This window comes from Leptinotarsa decemlineata, unplaced genomic scaffold (genome assembly GCF_025532065.1).
Source record: "Leptinotarsa decemlineata unplaced genomic scaffold, Ldec_3_MD MMD2_tig00003192_RagTag_RagTag, whole genome shotgun sequence".
Taxonomy (NCBI): Eukaryota; Metazoa; Arthropoda; class Insecta; order Coleoptera; family Chrysomelidae; genus Leptinotarsa; species Leptinotarsa decemlineata.
The window spans coordinates 2,183,929-2,204,734 of NW_027412582.1; the positions used below are offsets into that span (position 1 = coordinate 2,183,929).

General features: G+C 31.9%; 1 protein-coding gene and 1 long non-coding RNA gene across 6 annotated transcripts in view; one reads left to right on the forward strand and one right to left on the reverse strand.

The window, feature by feature from the left end:
* Window positions 1-9,083: 9,083 nt before the first annotated feature.
* Window positions 9,084-10,459, reverse strand: LOC111515357 (uncharacterized). Its single transcript, XR_002723526.2, has 3 exons — window positions 10,131-10,459; window positions 9,686-9,781; window positions 9,084-9,629 (listed from the first exon to the last, which is right to left on the reverse strand). It is a non-coding gene; the product is annotated as an uncharacterized lncRNA (long non-coding RNA).
* The window catches only part of E(bx) (nucleosome-remodeling factor subunit NURF301 E(bx)), a 110,133-nt gene continuing 99,104 nt past the window's right edge, over window positions 9,778-20,806 (forward strand). For 2 of the 5 annotated variants that reach the window (XM_074177689.1, XM_074177690.1), the window contains exons 1-2: window positions 10,688-12,492; window positions 17,507-17,789. In XM_074177689.1, coding sequence (XP_074033790.1) covers window positions 11,466-12,492; window positions 17,507-17,789 — 1,310 coding nt within the window. In that variant the 5' untranslated portion in view covers window positions 10,688-11,465. Of the gene's footprint in view, window positions 10,032-10,686; window positions 12,493-17,506; window positions 17,790-20,806 lie in introns of those variants that run through there. The other 3 variants (XM_074177693.1, XM_074177692.1, XM_074177691.1) reach the window with 3 other exon arrangements.

The window sequence follows — 20,806 nt, forward strand, 5'->3', positions numbered from 1 at the left end:
TTTTGACAAAATATCATCATTGAAATCGAACCGTTTTCTTATTTCATTTGCGGACGTAATTAAAAGCTGGCGACACCGAATGTCAAAATTTTCTTGCTCTTTTTGATTCAATTTATTGATGTTTTTCAATATGCAAACACCAAGATATGTTTGTTTCAAGTCAATAAACTGACTATCATTGCAAGGATCTATTTGAGATAATTCAGTTTTTTGAATATATGATGGTTTCAAATAACTTACTAATATGTCCTTATAAGTGCTGCAAACTTCATCACAAACGTGTGTTATTATGACAGATTCACTTTGAAAATATTCATTAAATTCAACAAATTTGGGTGAAACCCATTGAAGAAGATAATAAAATTTTGGTTTCCACATCATTCAGTCTGTTGGCAATAATTTTGGATGCTTGTAACCTATGTTCGGTTCATTCTCATTCAAAATATAGTTGAGGAGGATTCCATTGTTCAATAATCCTTTCGACCACCATTAGTAATGAGAGCCATCTGGTTTGTGATGGACGCAAAATTTTGTGGGGCTACACATTCTCCACATTACAAAATGTCTGAAACTCAGTAAATTGAGCTTGCCGCTTAGAGCTGTTTTTAAAATAGCCATATATATTTCTGGCCAAATCCTCACGGTAGCGAGGCAAAACTTTACAGGCCTCATGATTTCAATTTTTTTTATTGGTACAGTAAGAATAAAACCTGCAAAGTTGAAACATTCCAAGACTAAAAAATTATGTTACAATTATCGATTTTGTTACACATTATCGTTTGACTTAATTTTGAGGAGAAAAAATATGTTACAAGTGGCAACACTGCCACTGATCCCTCAGAGTAATAAATCATTACTCTGAGACTGATCCACCCACAGACCACAGACGACAGAATTCGAACATATTACGTTCAAAGCACAGCACAGATATCAAAGTTTAGTTCAGATAAAAGATTCCAAAGCAATCATTGTCATTGACCTTGAATTGTAAGAGAAAAGGTGTCGCTTCTACTCATCTACTCTGGTTCCACAGCATAGGTAACAATCAGCAATGTCACTTCGCTTGGCGGAAAAAGTTCGCGCATAGCAGTCGCGTTGATAAGTCAGCCATTTTGGGAAGTGATAGATTTTCTAATTCTGCTTTTGGCTTTGCTCTTGTTAGGACAAATTGTGAATTAAATAATTAATCTCTGTACTGTTATTTCAGAGCATTTCAGAACGGAACTCTTGACACATTCGGTAACTTAAGGATGTCCAAAAATGAATTTATTTTATTTTTTCTTTGGAAGTAAACCTATGTTACCTATGCTGTACTGGTTCATTTAGACTGCAATATAGGCGTTTTCTGGCGTTTAATTTATTGGAGATTAACAACAAAAATGAATTTGAGCCACATTATATTTATATGTTTTTGATTCGATGTTTCTATGGTTGTATGTTGATATATATTGTCAAGTTCAGTTGTTATATTTTACTAGAAATAAAATTATAAAAAGTCTCCATAAAGTTCTCATCATAAATATAAAGTATCTTCAAACATAATTGTATTCCAGCTTGTTTCAAAAACGATTCGTAGTGAGTGACGTCATTATTAATATGATTTGCCTGAATGGAATGATTTAATTTGTGTCAGATGTGAAATTCAATAATAAAAACAAACTTTTCAATTTTCTCAAACCCCTATTAGAATCAGATTTATGCAAATAATAATTTCCCAACTCTATTTTGTATGAACTATAACGATTAAAATAAAGCAGAAACTGTCAACTGACAAAACGTAACGTCAAATTCCGTTTCGAAACTAACCTCACGCTAGTTTTGAATCATCTTGAATAAGTTTCAAATCAAAGTTGATGTCATCGTTTCAACGCTAGAATGGATGTATTTGAATTACAGAGGAATACATTTTGAATACATGAGCGCGAGAAAACGCCTTATATTCGAGTTGAGGGTCGTTCAAGCTGGCAGTGCTTCTTACCTTATGTCATTGATCTTGCAGAATTTGTGTGGTGTGGTTTTTGAAAAAAAATAAAAATGTGTATATATATATATATATATATATATATATATATATATATATATATATATATATATATGTTACAAAAAGTATTTGAAGCTTTATAACTCCTATTATATGCGAGCGCTTTCAACAGCTGGTCGTGTTATCATCATCAAAGCTCTACTCAAATTACCAGTTGCCTATCTATTAGTCTTGAATTCATTTTACAATGTTGCCTCATCAAATAGTCATGTGAATCTGTTAAATGAAATACAAATTCACTAGTTATATAGTATACTATTAGGACTTGGTCCACCATCGTTATTCATAATATTGTTGTTTACTTATTTCTACATTCTCATAGGCATCTATATGCCTGTTGTTTTTAACTTGTCTAACTAATCGTAATGAACTAAAGTCTATTTTGCAACAAAACCATATTTATTCGAAGTTTCTGGTGGAGATTTGAGTTCAATAATGAACAAACTCGATGGACTCGAGCAAAGGATAGGAACCACTAAGACAGAGTAGATAAAATCAAGAAGGAAATGAACACAGAAGTAGAGAAAATCAAAGGACGGAAATTTCATTTTAGATACGGACGCCAGCAACGTGAGACTTGGAGCAGTCCTTTCTCAAATCCAGGATGAACAGGAGAAAGTTATTGGCTACTTCAGTAAAACGCTCAGTAAACCAGAGCGCAATTATTGTGTCACAAGACGAGAGTTGTTGGCCGTTGTCAAAGGTGTAGAGCATTTCTACAAATACGTGCATGGAAGAAGATTTCTATTGAGAACGAAACATACAGCTCTCAAATGGCTTCTGCAGTTCAAAAATCCCGAGGGCCAAGTAGCGCGCTGGATTGAGAGACTTCAATAATTTGACTTCGAAATAGAACATCGAGCTGGGATTAGCTATAAAAACGCAGATGTCCTGTCACGGAAACCATTCCCCAACTTCTCACATTGCCGACGAGCTGAAGAAAATAAACAGCTATTTGTAGAACTACAGCTATAGACGACAACTGGGAGGATAATAAGATCAAGGAAGACTAAAAGAAAGACCCAGATCTTGGTTTAGTCATCGGATGGAAGAAAAGTAATCGAAGACCATCGTGGCAGGAGGTAGCAGTTTAATCACCAGCGGTTAAGTCCTTCTGGGCACAATGGAACTCCCTTAACCTGAAAAACCGGGTTCTGAAGCGGGTGTTACGAGTCTGAAGACGGTGGAGAAGAAAGGCGCCAGACAGTGGTACCCAGGAACAGACGACGGGAGGTGCTCAAATAAATCCATGATGGAGTCACTGGAGGAAACCTGGGAGTAACGAAGACCCTCCAGAAAGTAAGACAACGGTTTTACTAGGTCAATTGTCAATCCGACGTCAAGGACTGGTGCAGAAAATGTACTGTATGTGCTGCCAGTAACGGGCCTCGGATACGACCGAAAGCTCTAATGCGCCAGTATAACGTGGATAGTAGTTCCCAGAGTCCGACCATGGGAACAAATACATCCTGGTAGCCTATGCCCTGCCCAACCAGGAAGCCTTTACCGTCGCTGACGTCCTGGTAAAGAAATATATATGTCGATTCGGTGTCCCATTGGAGCTGCATTCGGACCAGGGCAGAAATTTCGAGTCCAACCTGTTCCAAGAAATATGTAAACTGTTGGACATTCTAAAGACCAGAACCACAGCCTTACATCCACAGTCCGATGGAATGGTGGAACGAATGAATAAGACCAGATACCGCCACTTTGGCTGTGCACGAGTCAACCGGCCAAACCCCTGCCAGTATTATAATGGGTCGAGAGCTGCGGCTTCCTTGCGATCTGAAATTTGGGACGCCGCCAGAACAAGACACTGCGGGGGAAGACTATGTTAGCAGGCTTCGGCAGAGAATGGAAGACACGAACGAGTCTGTCTGACATCAAGGCGAATGCTGAAGGATTCGTAATCGGTGATCTAGTTTGGCTGTACAACCCTAAGCGACGCCGTGGTTTATCACCGAAGTTGCGGAAGTCCTGGGAAGGTCCGTACAAAATCCTGAAAAAGATGAATGACCTCGTCTACCGAATCCATAAGCCACCTCGAGGAAAGCCTAGGGTCGTCCATTTTAATAAATTGGCTTCTTATGCTTGAAATCACCACCAAATTCGCGCCCTCGGATCACTACAGGATGAAATGACGTTCCAGAAGTTCTACTTAAGCAGTGACATTGCAAGTGCGATAATTGTTTAAAGATAAATCTTAGACTTTCGTCTTTTTTGGAGCTATTTTTGAAAGTTATCAGAATAGATTCCCGTTGGAAAAATACAAAAATTGTTATTTTACATTTTGTTATCAACAATTTACCTAGGTTAAAATTCCAAAAGCTCCATTAATCATTGATTTTTTTATATTACCATTTTTTATGATCAGAAGCTACATGATGTTTTTATTTTCAAGTGTTTATTTACTATTATTTGAAAAACCAATTATCAGGGCCGTAGCGAAAAGAAAAACCAGGGGGGGGAAGGGAATCCAAATTTCCCCAACTCCACCAACAAAATTTCCCAACTTTCGAAGAAATGAAAGCCGAGGGATTAGTTACCACTATAATATATTGATTTTATTACTTAGCTATCCAAAGATTGGCTTAATGGTCATGCCCGTTAGGGTATGCACAAACAGAAATAAATTTTGGTAATTATAAAAATAATAATGGGAATTATTCTACTTTGGACCAAGGTCCTTGGTCTTCTACCATGTCGACCATGTATAGGAATATTCAATACAAATGAAAGGAAACAACACTTAAAAAAATATTGTGCTTATTGTTTTCTACTGTTATTTTTTCAATCTTTACGACCCGAAATTTCCCAACTTTTCCAAGTCGAAAAAACAGCGAAAAGTTGGGAATTTTGTAAAATTGTCACTTCAAAATTTGTGGACTGTTCAAGACTGTTCTCTTATTTGGGAGAAATTAAACTTTTTTCAAGTTTTCAAACAACTCAGAATTTCAAAGTATGGGATCCCTAAGTTATGCTTGTCGGGAAATCCCAACCTTCTCCTGGTTATTTCCTTTTTCTTATTACCTCTCCCTTTCTTTTCTCTAATTTTAATTTTTTTGTTTTTATTCATTTTTTAATATTATTTTTCCATTTTCTTCACGGCCCAAAATTTCCCAACTTTTTCCCAAGTCGAAAAAACAGGGGGAAAGCCCCCACATCCCCCCATGGCGACGGCCCTACCTGTTATAAACAAATGCGTTGTTTATGAGGTAATTAATTTTTTTTTGGAAACATAACTTGATGTAGGTAAATTATAATTTAAAAAAAATAATTGTTTCTTAAAAAAACGCATTTATTGTTGATTAATAATTTTTTATACCATTGTAATCAATATTAAGGAACAATTTTTAAATTTGAATTTTCATTGTTTATTTATTAAAAAATTTGTTATAAACAAATATTTTTTTTCTATATATTTTTTTTATCATTCTACAAAGTGTAACAAAAACAACCATGTATTATTTCTTGAGAAAAAAAATGTATTTATATTTTGTATTGAATTTTAAAAATTCTGTTTTCCGTTACCCTATTATTCTCACCTGGTTTTTTATGTTTAAATTTATTGTGACTTATTGAGATACAATGAAGAAAGTCAGGACTAATTTATTCTCCATTAATTAAATAACAAATTCAGCCCAAAATTCAAACTCTTACCTAATTATTTACTCCATCCATAGCATTTTTTTATAGAAAAAATTCATTTTTTTTCAATTTTCATGTTTAAATATCTTATAAACAATAATAAATAATACTTCATCACTCATATAACTTTTTATCCGAAGTATATTTATCAATAATTTCAACTCATCAATTTTACTTTGAATTTATTATTTTATGAATTATGAACAAAAATAAGTAAGCAAGAGAATGTTTTTCTAAGTTTATAAGCCAGCATTTCACAAACTAGAAATGAACTAAAAATTGTGTTTTTTTTTATATAGTTTTTTTTTGAAAGTGGTAGAAAAAAATTGTTAAATAACAAATCCGTTTTTTTAAAGAAACATTTTTTTTATCATAATTTGCATCAAAGACAATGTTTCCAAACAAATATTTTAAATTTTCTTATAAACAATTCATTTGTTTATAACATTTTTTTTAAAGAATAACAGATAATAATTTTCATGGAAAATTAGTATCTGCTATTGGAAAAAAAAAAATATTTTCAATAATTATTTAAGCATTTCAATTTTTAATCCATGTAAATTGTTGAGAAAGAAAGTGTGAAATATCAATTCCTTTATTTTTCTAACGGGACTCTATTCCGAGATCTTTCAAAAATAACTCCAAAAAAAATGTGTCCTTATGTGTCCATAAGGACACATTGTAAAATTAATTTAAGACTAGTAGATAAGGCAGTTTGTGAAATTAATTATATAGCTTATAATATTTCTATTATTAAATTCATATTGTAAAATTAATTTAAGACTAGTACAACAAGTACAATTTGCCTTATCTACTTCTTTTGAATTAATTTTATAATGTGTCCTTATGTAATAGTCAGGTAAATCTAATGTTGAAATATTATAAGCTATATAAAATTTCACATATTGCCTTATCTACTAGTCTTAAATAAATGTTTACAATGTGAATCCAATGATTGAAATATTATAATCTATATAATTAATTTCCCAAATTGCATTATCTACTAGTCTTAAATTAATTTTACAATGTGTCCTTATGAGTCCATTGTGAAATTAATTTAAGACTAGTAGATAAGGCAGTTTGTGAAATTAATTATATAGCTTATATTTCCATTATTAGATTCACATTGCAAAATTAATATGGCAAATTGTACAACAAGTACAATTTGCCTTATCTACTTCTTTTAAATTAATTGTATAATGTGTCCTTATGTAATAGTCAGGTAAATCTTATGTTGAAGTATTATAAGCTATATAAAATTTCACTTATTGCCTTATTTACTAGTCTTACAGACATTTTTACAATGTCAATTCAATAATTGAAATATTATAAGCTATATAATTAATTTCAGACATTGCCTTATCTACTAGTCTTGAAATTAATTTTACAATGTGTCCTTATTGACACATTGTAAAATTAATTTAAGATTAGTAGATAAGGCAATTTGTGAAATTAATTATATAGCTTATAATATTTCTAATATTAGATTCACATTATAAAATTAATTAAAGACTAGTACAACAAGTACAATTTGCCTTATCTACTTCTTTTAAATTAATTTTATGATGTATCCTTATGTAATAGTCAGGTAAATCTAATGTTGAAATATAAGCTATATAAAATTCATCTACTACTCTTAAATAAATGTTTACAATGTGAATCCAATAATTGAAATATTATAATCTATATAATTAATTTCACAAATTGCCTTATCTATTAGTCTTAAAATTAATTTTACAATGTGTCCTTATGTGTCCATTGTAAAATTAATTCAAGACTAGTAGATGAGGCAGTTTGTGAAATTAATTATATAGCTTATATTTCTATTATCAGATTCACATTGTAAAATTAATTTAAGACTAGTACAACAAGTACAATTTGCCTTATCTACTTCTCTTAAATTAATTTTATAATGTGTCCTTATGTAATAGTCAGGTAAATCTAATGTTGAAATATTATAAGCTATATAAAATTTATCTACTAGTCTTGAATAAATTTGTACAATGTGCATCTAATAATGGAAATATTATAGCTTATATTTCAATTATTAGATTCACATTGTAAAAATTTATTTATGGACACATAAGGACACATTGTAAAGTCAATTTGAGCTAGTAGATAAGGCAATTTCTGAAATTAATTATAAAGCTTATAATATTTCAATTATTAGATTTATCGGACTATTATATTAAGACACATTATAAAATGATTTTAAGAGAAGTAGATAAGGCAAATTGTAAAATTAATTTAAGACACTCAAGATGCAGGTATCTATTATAAATAAGGAAAGCTTTGTAAGTATGATTAGTTTGATCTTCCTCTTGAAGATGATCACTTGGTGATCGAAACACGTGTCGAGGTCTTGAAATAATGATTTCGTGTCGGGAAAAAACTCCAGTCATTTCTACACCAAAGGTTCCAAACAGTGCATCAGAAAATAGAAATAACTCAGAACAAATTTCCAAGATATCTAGCTTATAAATTGAATATACCTTTGACTGAAAATACACTGAAAGAAGTTCGCACTATAACAAAAATAGTGAAACTGAGTACTCGTAGAATTTATGCAGATATCAGATTTCTACATAAGATTTTGAACTATGATGTTGATCGTCCATACCTCTTGTATATAATTGGTCTACATGTTCTAGCCAGAGTAACTCGGTAACACTCAGACGATGCAATTATGGAAAACACTCACCATTATCCAGAATTATACCTAATTCTAATGATATTCAGTTAGATCTGTTCAATATCGCTGAAAGTAACTTGAAATAAAGTTCGCCCTCATTTCTAAAAAACAGTACATAGATGTGCACGTGTGATGTGTGTGTGTGTATATATGGTGTGTATGTGTATAAATACATATGTATATATGTGTATGTGTATATATATATATATATATATATATATATATATATATATATATATATATATATATAATTTATATGTGCATTAATTGCACTCATTTATAGTCATTTGGTTTAATCTTAGTTTTAATTTTTCAGGTTTAATTTTAATATTGATCTTAATCATAAGTATTTATGTACACCTTTGTGAAAAAATGTTTGTATATTGGATGCTGCCTGTTAGATAAATAAATAAAATATTTTTTTATTGAAGGTCCAAAGTTGGTGTCTTGCACAAGCCTGAGTACCAGTTTTAAGATGTATCTTCAACTTTATTTGAAAATCATTGGAGGTTGAAGTTTTTTTTTTGGTTCCTTCACTTTTTGAATTTATTTTCAAATTTCAAAAATGTCAAATACTTTTTGAGATATTCGCAAAAAACCAAACACCATTTTGTTTTTCAGTTAATTATTTATAAGATGGAGTAGTAGAAAGCCAAAAAACTTTCTTTCCCAAAAATTAATCACTCCTAAAAATAAAACCCCTTCAATTCAAATTATTTATAACTTTTGCACTTTTTACAAGAGGCACTTGAATTTTTTCAAAAATCATCTACACGCTATTCCGACTCAAATGACACCTCGTTCATATTTTTCGGAGGCGGAGAACAAAGTTTAACTTGTTGATCAGAGTGTTGTCTGATATGTACTGTTGAAGTAGAGATCCAAATAAAGGTTATTCCAATTTTACTGATTACTGCCAGAAAACATATTTGATTTGACATCAACTTAACTGAAACTTTGATTTGCCTGTAGATTCGTTAAACTCTAAACAAAATTCACACTTATTTATACAGATATGCCACCTTTGTCACTACATACTTTTTATTTCGTTAAACGCAAACCAATAACTTTCTTGAATATACATTTCTAATATTTATTTGTCATTCCTCTTGATATTTCATGTATAAATGAGGTTATGGCGAGTGATCTGAAATAATCCAATAGTTAAAATATTCGTTGAACAAAACCAATACTTGTTTTTGGATGATCGATTTCTTTAACTTGTTACGATGGAATGTAGTTATTCGCCTGCAAATTGTATAGTCATTAAAAATAAGAAAATTAAAGAGATCTGTTTTTATTACCTTTCTGAGTTTTTACAAATTACTTCACTCATTAAAAAATGTCCTCATAGTCAGCTAGTATTTCCGAAATTGATCTTAGCCTTAATTTTCCATGTTCTGAAAATGAAAATTAATAATTAGAAATAAGACTTTATGCAGAAAAATTAGAAAATTCCATATTGGAGAGTATGCAAGTGCTCAGGGATGGACAACAAAAGAATGCTTAGAGAAAAAACAAGTCATATGACAAAGAAAAGTCATCAGGAGGACATTTAATAATTCCACCTTCCTTTTCATTAGTTATTTGACAGTCGTTGGCAAAAATTGATAGTGTGGTGTCATGCAAGGGAATTTTCGAGATTTTATTGTAAGTAAACGATTTAAAGGGTTTCAAAATAGTGTTTAAAGTACCAGTGAACGTAAGGACAACAATCGCGATGGATAAAACGTTCAAAAATTCGTGTACCTGGTCAAAATATTCATTTTTCGTACGATGCTTCAACGTGATCAGCAAGACCCTGTCTACCATTTCATTAGCACTTCTTGGCTGGATATTTTACAACATTCGGGAGAGGTTTTTCTTCAAAGTCGTGCGTTGGAATCTTTCCCATTACAAGTATTTTTACCAGATCATTCATCCGCCCTTCATAGTTTACTTTCGAAAATATTCACTTTTTTAGTACTTTTCTAACATTCCATATTCCGACAGATTTGTTTCCTTACACTAATGGAGTCGCTCCATTGGCGCCCCTCGATACGAAATTAACCAACTTTAAATATTAATTTAACTTTTGAAAATTCACGAAATACTCCCAAAAATAAGTTGTATATTCTAGATTTTATTTCTAGTATACATTTCCAATTCAAATGAGAACAAATTCCTCGTGAAACAATAAGAGCGGTATTGATTTTCACCCCTTTTGATTCGAATTCCTCCGCCACTGTATACGAATGACGTAAACGAACTTGGTACCTCGGTTGCCATATTGAATTTTTCACCCTGTTAGGCGCCTGCGTGGAGTGTGCGCAGTGCGTATTATTACCTGTTTCTCTTTTCCGTATAAAACTATCGGTGTTTATATGAAGAAATATGTGATATTTAATAAAATTTGTGTATAAAATATAATATAAAATATTCGTTTCCCATCTTCTAACGATAATCATGTTAAATAGTTCACCATTCTAGTGAAATTTTCGAACACTTGGTTCACAGCGACATCTTTCGTTTACATTTGGAGCCACATCGAGAAAAGCTTAGACCAGCATCAGTTTTGTGAACGAAAATTGCATATTGTATTAAATCAAAGTGTTTGCAGTGCCGATTATAAATATTCCGTGTTTAAATTAATATCTGTGAAAATTCGAGTAGTTTTGTATATCAAGTGGTAAAAGTGTAGTGTAGTAAAAAATTATATTTGCAAGTTGTCATGGCGGCTGAATAATCGACCAATAGGAGAGCTTGATACATCGGTTGTTAGGTGTTCTTTTTCGCTTTGGGATACGCGTCATTCTACTATTTCGTGCATATTTTAGTGAAATCAGTGATTTTTCACCCTTTGATGGCGAAAGATGATGAGCATTGAGGACGAAAAAACAAATACACCCTGAAAATCAAATTCCAGTCGTGTAAAAATGCGTTTTCTGTTGTTTGTCACGTGACCTACCCGATTATTATGGCGAAAAGAGCGGACAACGACCATGAGCCGTTTTAAGTAAAATTTTGACATTCCTATTGTATACAAGTTTGTTTTCATAATCTACCACGTGCATTTTGAATAGTGATTGACAGTTGACCAAGAATATGTCAACAAGAGGTATGAAAAAGAGGGGGCGTCCCCCTAAGGTTCAGGTTGCAGAAAGAACTAAGAAATTTCAGTATCATCTTCTCAAAAAACCGACATATTTATTAAATAATAAAGCATCTGAATCACAGTCGAGTACGCCAACAGCTTCAAGACCTTCTTCCCCACATGAAAGTGAGTCCAGCAGACGTAGTAGTACTAGAATAAGGGGAAAAGATGGCCACAGAGCTGGTCGAAAGTCTGGTTATGCTGGTTCTGCTTACCAGCGTAGAGGAAATAATACATCTCACAATGATTATCACGACTCCGAATACCACTATGGGTCAGATTTTGGAGATGATTCGAGTGACAACAAAAGTGACATGGAAGATGAGCTGGGACTCTCCGAAAGCGAATCGGAGGGTTCTGTTGGAGGCCCTAGCAGCGACAGCGACTTCTCGTTGAGCAGCTTCAGTACGATGAGTGGCACTCCAAGAAAAGGATTGAATGTAAATAGAGCACCCACTCCAGACCCGCCGTTGTGGCTACAAAACCGGGAAATACCTTCCTTAATGTTACCAAAGTCGTCTGACGATTTGTTGGTACCTAAAGAAAGAATTATGGAAGTTGTCAGTATTTATGAAGTATTGAGACATTTCAGAAACCTCGTAAGGTTATCACCTTTCAGACTAGAAGATTTCTGTGCGACTTTAATGTGCGAAGATCAAAGTAGTTTGTTGGCGGAGATCCACATTATGCTACTGAAAGCCTTGTTGAGGGAAGAAGACTCCCAACAAACCCATTTTGGGCCGCTAGATCAGAAAGACAGTGTTAATATATCATTATATGTTATTGACTATATAACGTATCCGGAAGTTTTGAGGGCCTACGTTGAGAGCGATAAAAGCTTCGATCCCCAAGTGCTGGAAGTTTTGTCTACTACCGATTATCCATTTTCAACGCTGGAAGACAGAATCAAAGTTCTACAGTTTCTTACAGATCAGTTTCTCACTACAAATCCTGTTCGTGAAGATCTATTGAGTGAAGGTATTTCAAGCTTATTTATTTAAAATATTGAGTTGTTTCCCTATTTCAGTTTGAAGTGATAATAGCTTTGCAGTTTGATTAAGATTTCCAACAGTTTTCTAAAGCAATCACCAAAAGAATGTTTCCAACATTGATTAGTTTTTCATTCTTATCATTATATAATTACTTATTAGATTAATTTCATGTGTAAATCTTCAAAAGACAAATTTTATTTTGTTTGCCAAACCAAATAAATTATATTTTGTTCGGATGCTACAAACGTGAACTCCAATTTCAAAGAGTCTTAGACTCTCTTTTTATCATTATCAGAACATTGTTCTGTTTATATTTTAGAGACAAAACTGTTGAAATAGGAGGAGTTCCTGTATTGGCATAATATGTTACAATTAAATTATTTCAACTCATTAAATTATACAATTTTTGTACTCAGCACTAGATAGTCAGTTGATCTTAATGATTCTGTTTTTCACTTTACTTTCTGACTCTGACTCTTTAAAATTTTTGGGCCTAAGTTATATTAATTTTTACTCAACGATAAACATTAGAATTGTCTTGATATTTAATAAGAATAACAATCTTTATTTCAAAAATATACCTACTATTACAGCTTGTACAGACTACACAGAATGAAATGATGTCAAAAAAACCAAAATTTATGTGAATCTACTGGCATATGACCACCAGATATATTAATAACTATACATTTCTATAATTCTGTTTGGTTAAAATAATCACTAACAGTATATAGTTCTAAATCTAATAATTTATTTCATTTCTTTCTTAGATTTATTAACGATCCTCAAGTCCTTGATTGGATTATGTCGTTTATTATACAGCTTCATTGAAATGTAATGAGGGGTTTTTTCAGTTATAGTTAACCTATGTATGAGGAGCATGAAATCATTTCTTGTTCCATCGGAATGTTGATTAATATTGTTTATTTTTCAATAGAAACATTAAGCATTCATAAATATAAAGGAGGTATATCGTCAATATCCCATTATTCTTGAAAACATATCTATACAATTGATTACACTTCAAATTATTCATGATTCTGATAGCCCTTTTCTGAATTACAAATATTTTTCAGTATTACTATTGCCTCCCCTAAATATGGTTTTATATCTAGCTACAGACTCGAAATTTTCAAAGTATAAAATCTTTACTGATTCTTTGTTGAGATATTTGTGAACCACCCATAGTCTATATGAAATTTTGTTCAATTTGTTAGCTATACAATCAATATGTTTGTTCCATTTCGAAAATTCGTCAATAGGGAGTCCTAGAAACAATAATATTTACAAAGTAATTAACAAATTAACACATATGTAGTATGACTGTCAGCTAGATGCAAGAAAAAAAAGCCAAAAACGAGCCAATCAATTAAAATCTCTTCGGTCTTTTTGAAGGATTCCAAGTTCTAAATCCACGTTGTAAGTGTTCTCAAGTTTTAAAATCCTAACTATAGACTCATTCTGGTCATAGTTGGTATGATAAAAGGGTACTTTGAAGATTTCTGTATTTCTTTTTCTCTTTGGATTCCTATTTAAAGCCTATTAGATATTCACAAAAGAGCCCAAGCAATCCAGTTTACACGATCATGATACACGTAACAGCAATTTTATTAGACCTCAACGTTTCAGGCTGATGGAATCGCAAAAAACTCTTATGATTTTAAATTGTATAATGCACTTCCTGCCAATATTAAAAATATGAATGTGTTTTTTAAAAAAGTTATAAGAAAATATTTTAAAAAAAAAAACTGTTTTTATTCCACTTCAGAATATTTAGAACATGTGCACATGTGAACACACTTTTGACGTAAGGAAGATGCTCGCTGAACCTCCACACTTGATTTGAAAATGTTAATATACCCTGTAAACTTGTTACAAATTTTTAGTGTTTATTTTATTTTATCGAAAACTCTGTACCTTGCACCTATTTGTTTTTCTGACTTGTCATAAATGTATTTTATACCTACTTAACATGATCAAATAAATATATCTATCTATAAGTTCAACATGTTCCGGGAAATTAATGCTGCTATTGATTATTATGTAATTTAGTGTAAGATCTGATTCTAATCTTCTAAGAGCCAAATTAAAAATGTCCAATATAATTTTATAATTATATTCACCAATATGATATCTCACTTTGTATGCAGAGTACCTTAAAAACTTGTTTTGAGCATTTTCAAGCATATCATTATGCAGTGCATTTCTTCAATGTCTCCCCCCCCTTTTATTTTTTGAATGGGTCCGATATTTCACGCCGAACATTTTCGAACACGGTAACGTCAGTATCTCTACAAATATTTATTATTCTCTGCTGTATATCCTAAATTGGAGCAGGTTCAGTTTTATACACCTTTTGCTTCAAATAGACCCATAAAAAAAGTCCAAAGGTGTCAAATCCGGCGAGCGGGCTGGCCATTCTATAGGACCTCGACGGCCAATCCAACGATCGGGAAAAGTAGTATCCAAATAGTTTCCTACTTGTCTGGAGTAATGTGGTGGTGCTTCATCTTGTTGGAATACAATATCCATATCGAATTCATTAGGATTCGCTTCGACGATTTCAGTCATGAGAGGGTCAACAGTAGTTTCCAGCATATTCAAATACAGTTCCACTGTTGAATTTTGATTAGTAAATAGAGGTCCTGCGATATGGTTTCCCAATATTCCTGCCCAAACGTTGATTTTTTCTGGATATTGGGTATGTGTTTCCCGGAAAACGTGAGGGTTTCTGTCACTCCAAATACGGCAGTTTTGTCTATGAACATTGCCGTTTGAGAAAATGTACATTCGTCACTAAAACAAATATTGTGGAGATAGGTAGGATGCCTTGCAATGGTTTCCGTCATGATTTCTCAGAATTATGTTCTTCATGGCGCCCAGTCGCCATCTTGAAAGTTTTTTCTGTCAATTTTACTTCAAAATAAAGTATTCATGCATTAATCTCATTATCCCAAATTTAAATTTTTTCAGTTGACCCTTTCAAAAAATGAAAGGGGGAGAACATTAAAGAAATATGGTTTCAACTCTGTTTTGCCAATTGTGAATATGAATAACCTCTTTTCAATCAGTCAATCAAACATTTATTGAATCAGTTTTTCTTCACAATCACATTAGACAAGAAAAAAAACACAACATCATCATAAAGAACTGGCTGATTCAACAGATCAAACATAAAAAAAGATAAAAAAGTCAATATAAAACATAAAACATACATAAAAAAAAGTTAATAAGCTGCAATTCAAATTAAGAATCGAGGAGAAACTCATCCACAGAGTAGTGAGCTTTTTGAAATAGAAAAATCTTGAGTAGCCTTTTAGAGATATTGATATTTATGTAAGTTATGTCTGTAATTTGCAATCCGGCACAATTGTTTTCTACTATTTTTGTATCTGGTGCAAATATAACTAGATAACTAGCAAAAAGTCATCTACATAAGCGGCATAATGACATTTGGTAACTATTGATTTAATGATGTTTCAATGAAATCATTTATTAGGAAAAATTTCAGCAGTGACTCTTCCACAATAAATGGTATTCGATCTTCCAGCGAAGTCTTGTTTTTAGGAACGTCTTTAGACGAAAATTTGACCTGGAGCGGTCATATTCAGAAGGTCTGCAACAAACTCAATTCCGCATATTACTCAATCAAACAATTGAAAAACAATCTAGATAATTTTGGATTGATGAATGTCTATTTTTCTATGGCTTATTCTCACATCAGCTTTAATATCATTTCTTGGGGATGTGCAAGGGAATTTCCACGAGTTTTTGTTGCTCAGAAAAGATTGCTGAGACTAATTTTTAATATAGATTTTCAAGATAGTTGTAGACCAATTTTCTTAAGAGAGGGCCTATTGACGGCACCTTCTTTATTTATCTTGAAGTGTGTCACTTTTGCCCGTAACAATATAACTGAATTTGTCACAAATGCGGATATACATGGTAGAGACACCCGTCATGGGAAACTGTTAAGAACCCCCTCACACAAAACGGCTCACTTTAGATGCTCCCCACTATTTAATGCAACAAACTGTTATAATAACTTGCCGGCATCTATTAGGAAAATCGAGTCAGATAAACTTTTTAAAATTGAGGTGAAGAAACTTCTCTTACAGAAGTGTTACTACAGTCTTGAGGAATTCTTGCACGACACTTTTTCATGACATTTTGAGAGTATTTGCTAGAGCTTCTCCGATTTTTTATATAATACTTCTATGTTGTGAAAGTTTGTGGACGTGAACCATATTTATTTTTTTGTATTGTTCAACTTCTGTAGTTTTATTTTTGTTTTTTAATTATGACTTAGCATATGTACTCAATGTACCACAGTGTCAAATAAATAAATAAATAAGTAAATGTTATTTACATAGAGTATAAACAGCAGAGGACCCATTATTGAACCCTGTGGCACACCCACACTTAGGTTCAAACATTCAGAATTTACTCTATTAATTTAATTTTTTCTGGCGACTTTTACTGACACAAATTGTTTTCTATCTTCATGAAATGAAGTCAGCCAACTGGGAAAACTCTTACGCCATACATTACTAACTTTGAAATAAGTTTTTTATGATTAAATCTCAGAGAATCACAGCTGGGCATTCTCTCCCATTACCATATTCAAGGTTTTTGTTTAATAATGGAAACAATGCCATATTTGTTGATTTTTTGAAAGGAAATCCATGCTGCATTTGACTTAACATGAAACAGGGGCGTTCAAAAAAAGCTTATTCGAATACTTTAGAAAGTCCACAGTTCCCTTTTTTGAAAATGGGTATAATTTTAGCAGTTTTTAAATGATTTGGAATATCACCTGCACCTGCAAATGACATATTAATTAAATGTTTCACAGGCGCTATAATTACAGGAAGAACTCTTTCAAATTTGAATATAGGTATTTCAAATGGACCTGACGATTTTTTAATTTAAAATTCAAGAGCAATTCATCGTCTGTTTCTTGAATAGGATTTTTAAGTTTTCATTTTCAATTGTTCCAGTACCGATGCACTATGACGACCATTGTCGTGTCTGTCATAAATTGGGGGATTTGCTGTGCTGCGAAACTTGTCCCGCCGTCTACCACTTGGAGTGTGTGGATCCCCCCTTAGTGAATGTGCCTGAGGAAGATTGGCAGTGTGGAATTTGTCGCTCGCACAAGGTATCGGGCGTAGTTGACTGCGTTCTTGACTCGGAAAAGCAGGGACAGCTCTCTCGACAAGAGCCTTTAGGTTATGATCGTCACGGAAGGAAGTACTATTTTCTTTGTAGGAGGATATTTGTGTAAGTACTTTGTTTGTAATGATGATAATTTTATTAGTCTCGAGAAACACAGTTTATAGACACGTCAATACAATTTCTAAAATAGGTTTAATGATGATAATAATTTTATTAGTCTCAAGAAACACACAGTTTTCAGACACGTCAATACAATTTCTAAAATAGGTTTGAGAGGATAAGATTCGTCAATATAGTTAGATAGATAGATATTTATTTAATCTCTTATGGTTGCTTTACAACATGAGATAAGTCACAGTACATAAAGAGGGAAAAATTCTCATTATATAAACATTATTATTATTATTATTATTTATTTATTAAGTAGGCAAGCCTAATATACAAAAAAAAGAAAAATTACAAATGCATAAATATCTCACAACATTAACTATGTAAATATAATAACATTTTAAAGTACCTTTCAAAGAAAACCAAATATACATACATATCTATAGATTGTTAGGTTAGTTCACATTAAAAAATAAAAAATTACAAATATCATAATGAGCTGTCACTAATATACTTCTTTAATGATGACTTAAATTGGTTTATTGAATTAGATTCTTTTACAAATTGTGGTAGTTTATTAAATTCGTTGAAGCCTTTATGAAATATGCTATGCATTCCAAATTTAGTGTTGGTTTTATTAATGTAAAAATTGTTACTTCTTCTCGTATTGTAATCGTGAACTTCATTATTTCTCAATAAGAATTTTTGAAAGTAATTGGGTAGCAATCCTTTATGCAGCTTAAATATAAAGATCATAGTCATATATAATATACGTTCTTCAACTGAAAACCAGTTTAGACAATGTAACATCAATTCAATTGCTGAGTAATGGCTACATCCCAATATTAATCGCATGCCCCGATTTTGAAGCTTTTGCAATTGCTCTATTTTATTTTTACCAAGTAGAAAAAGTAATGTTGTACAATAATTAAAATGAGATTGTATTAGGCTTTTAAAAAGAGTCAACCTAGCATACATAGACACTTTTTTACATATACGAGAGAGAAAAAAAATGTTTTAGATATTTTTTTACAAATAAAATCAGCATGACTATTTAGTTTTGAATTTTTATCAATTATAAAACCCAAATATTTTATTTCAGTCACAATTTCAATGCTAACATTATTAATTTTTATAACAGCATTTGCCCAAACAATTTGATCATACATATAAGATGATGTCAAAATCATACTTTTTGTTTTACTGACATTTAGTTTCAGTTTATTAATAAATAAATATGTTTCAATGCTATTTAAAGACCTATTCATTTCGACAATTGCCTGATCCAAATCTTCATGTATACAATAAACCAATGTATCATCTGCAAAAAGATTTATACAGTGTGATCCGGATATGTGATTAATATCATTTAGGTAAATAATAAAAAGCAATGGACCTAACACACTACCCTGGGGTATGCCACTCTCAATTATAAGTTCATCTGATAATTATTTTCCAAATTTAGTTTTCTGTCTTCTGTTGAATAAGTAACTTTGAATCCAATCGAAAACAATCCCTGTTATCCCATAATATTTTAATTTTTCAAGTAGAATATTTCGATCAATTGTTTCAAATGCCCTTTTAAGGTCGAGAAATGTCACAACAATGTACTGATTTCTATCAATTGTATTTTTCCATTCAGTTATTAAAAATTGTAGAGACGTTTCACATGAGTGTCTAGCTCTAAAACCTGATTGGTTGCCTATAAACAATTTATTGGTATTAAAGTACTGAATTAATTGGTTATATACAGACATTTCTAACACTTTTTTAAGACTTGGTAGTATATTTAATGGTCTAAAGTGTTCAGCTTTAATTGAGTTAATTTTCGGTGCAGGAACAACAGTGGAAGAAAAAAATCATCACAAACATTCTAGTCGTTACAAATTGATTAAGAATAATATGAATAAAATAAAATAAAAAATATTTAAATATAAACACATGTTAAACTACATTGAAACAAAATTGCCTAGTCGCTACGTTTTTTATACTTGTGTAATGAATAAAAGGCATGGGGGATGAGAAACTTTTTCAAAGATAGTTTGAAATATTTCATATTGGTGATGAGTTTCAAGTCTTCAGGCAAAAAATTGAACAAATGTGCTCCAGAATATAGAAGGCTCTTTATATGTTGCTTTCTTTGCAAGTGGTGCAAATGGAAGTCATTCTTCTGTCTGGTATCATATTCATGGTAGTCACTGTTTATATTCATATTTTTAGCATTTTGATGGGTATACATTAATAACACAACACAACAAAAAAATATTTTTTGAATGTTTCCTACACTAAATTAGTCAATTTCTACTAATTTTGGGGTGATAAAAACGAAAATAACAATGAAAAATTTTTATTAGCTCTGGTTGTTGAGATACCTAGTACTTAATCTTAAAGAGTAGTTATACTATACGTGAAAAGTGAAAGTACATAAAACAATATTGTTATGTTTCTTTTAGAATATTTTAAGTACAAAATTAATAAAAAAAACATTATTCTTAGTGTTTTGACAAATAAAAGAAGTTTGTACCACCAAATTTCAATTAAGTCCATCCGATTCATTGTAAGATCGCTGTCGTTTAGCTTGTCTTTTATAAAACACTTCTGGAGCATCCCTACACACAGACCAGCAGTAGTCTGCAAGCATTGCTTCATTCCAACGGCCCTGATATCTCTGTTCCATTAAGGCAATGTCTTGATGGAATCTTTCTCCATGTTCGTCACTCACAGCTCCACAGTTTTGTGGGAAGAAATTAAGATGAGAGTGAAGAAAATGAATTTTTAAGGACATGTTGCATCCAAGTTGGTGGTAAGCTTGAAGAAGCTCTTTAACCAATGCTGTGAAGTTATCATCTCTTTTGTTACCTAAAAACCCATGTACAACCCCCTTAAAGGCTTCCCAGGCTCTTTTTTCATTTCCTGTTAAAATCATGTCAAAAGCAGGATCATTTACGATTTCACGGATTTGAGGCCCAATAAAGATGCCTTCCTTGACTTTAGCATCACTCAACCTGGGAAAC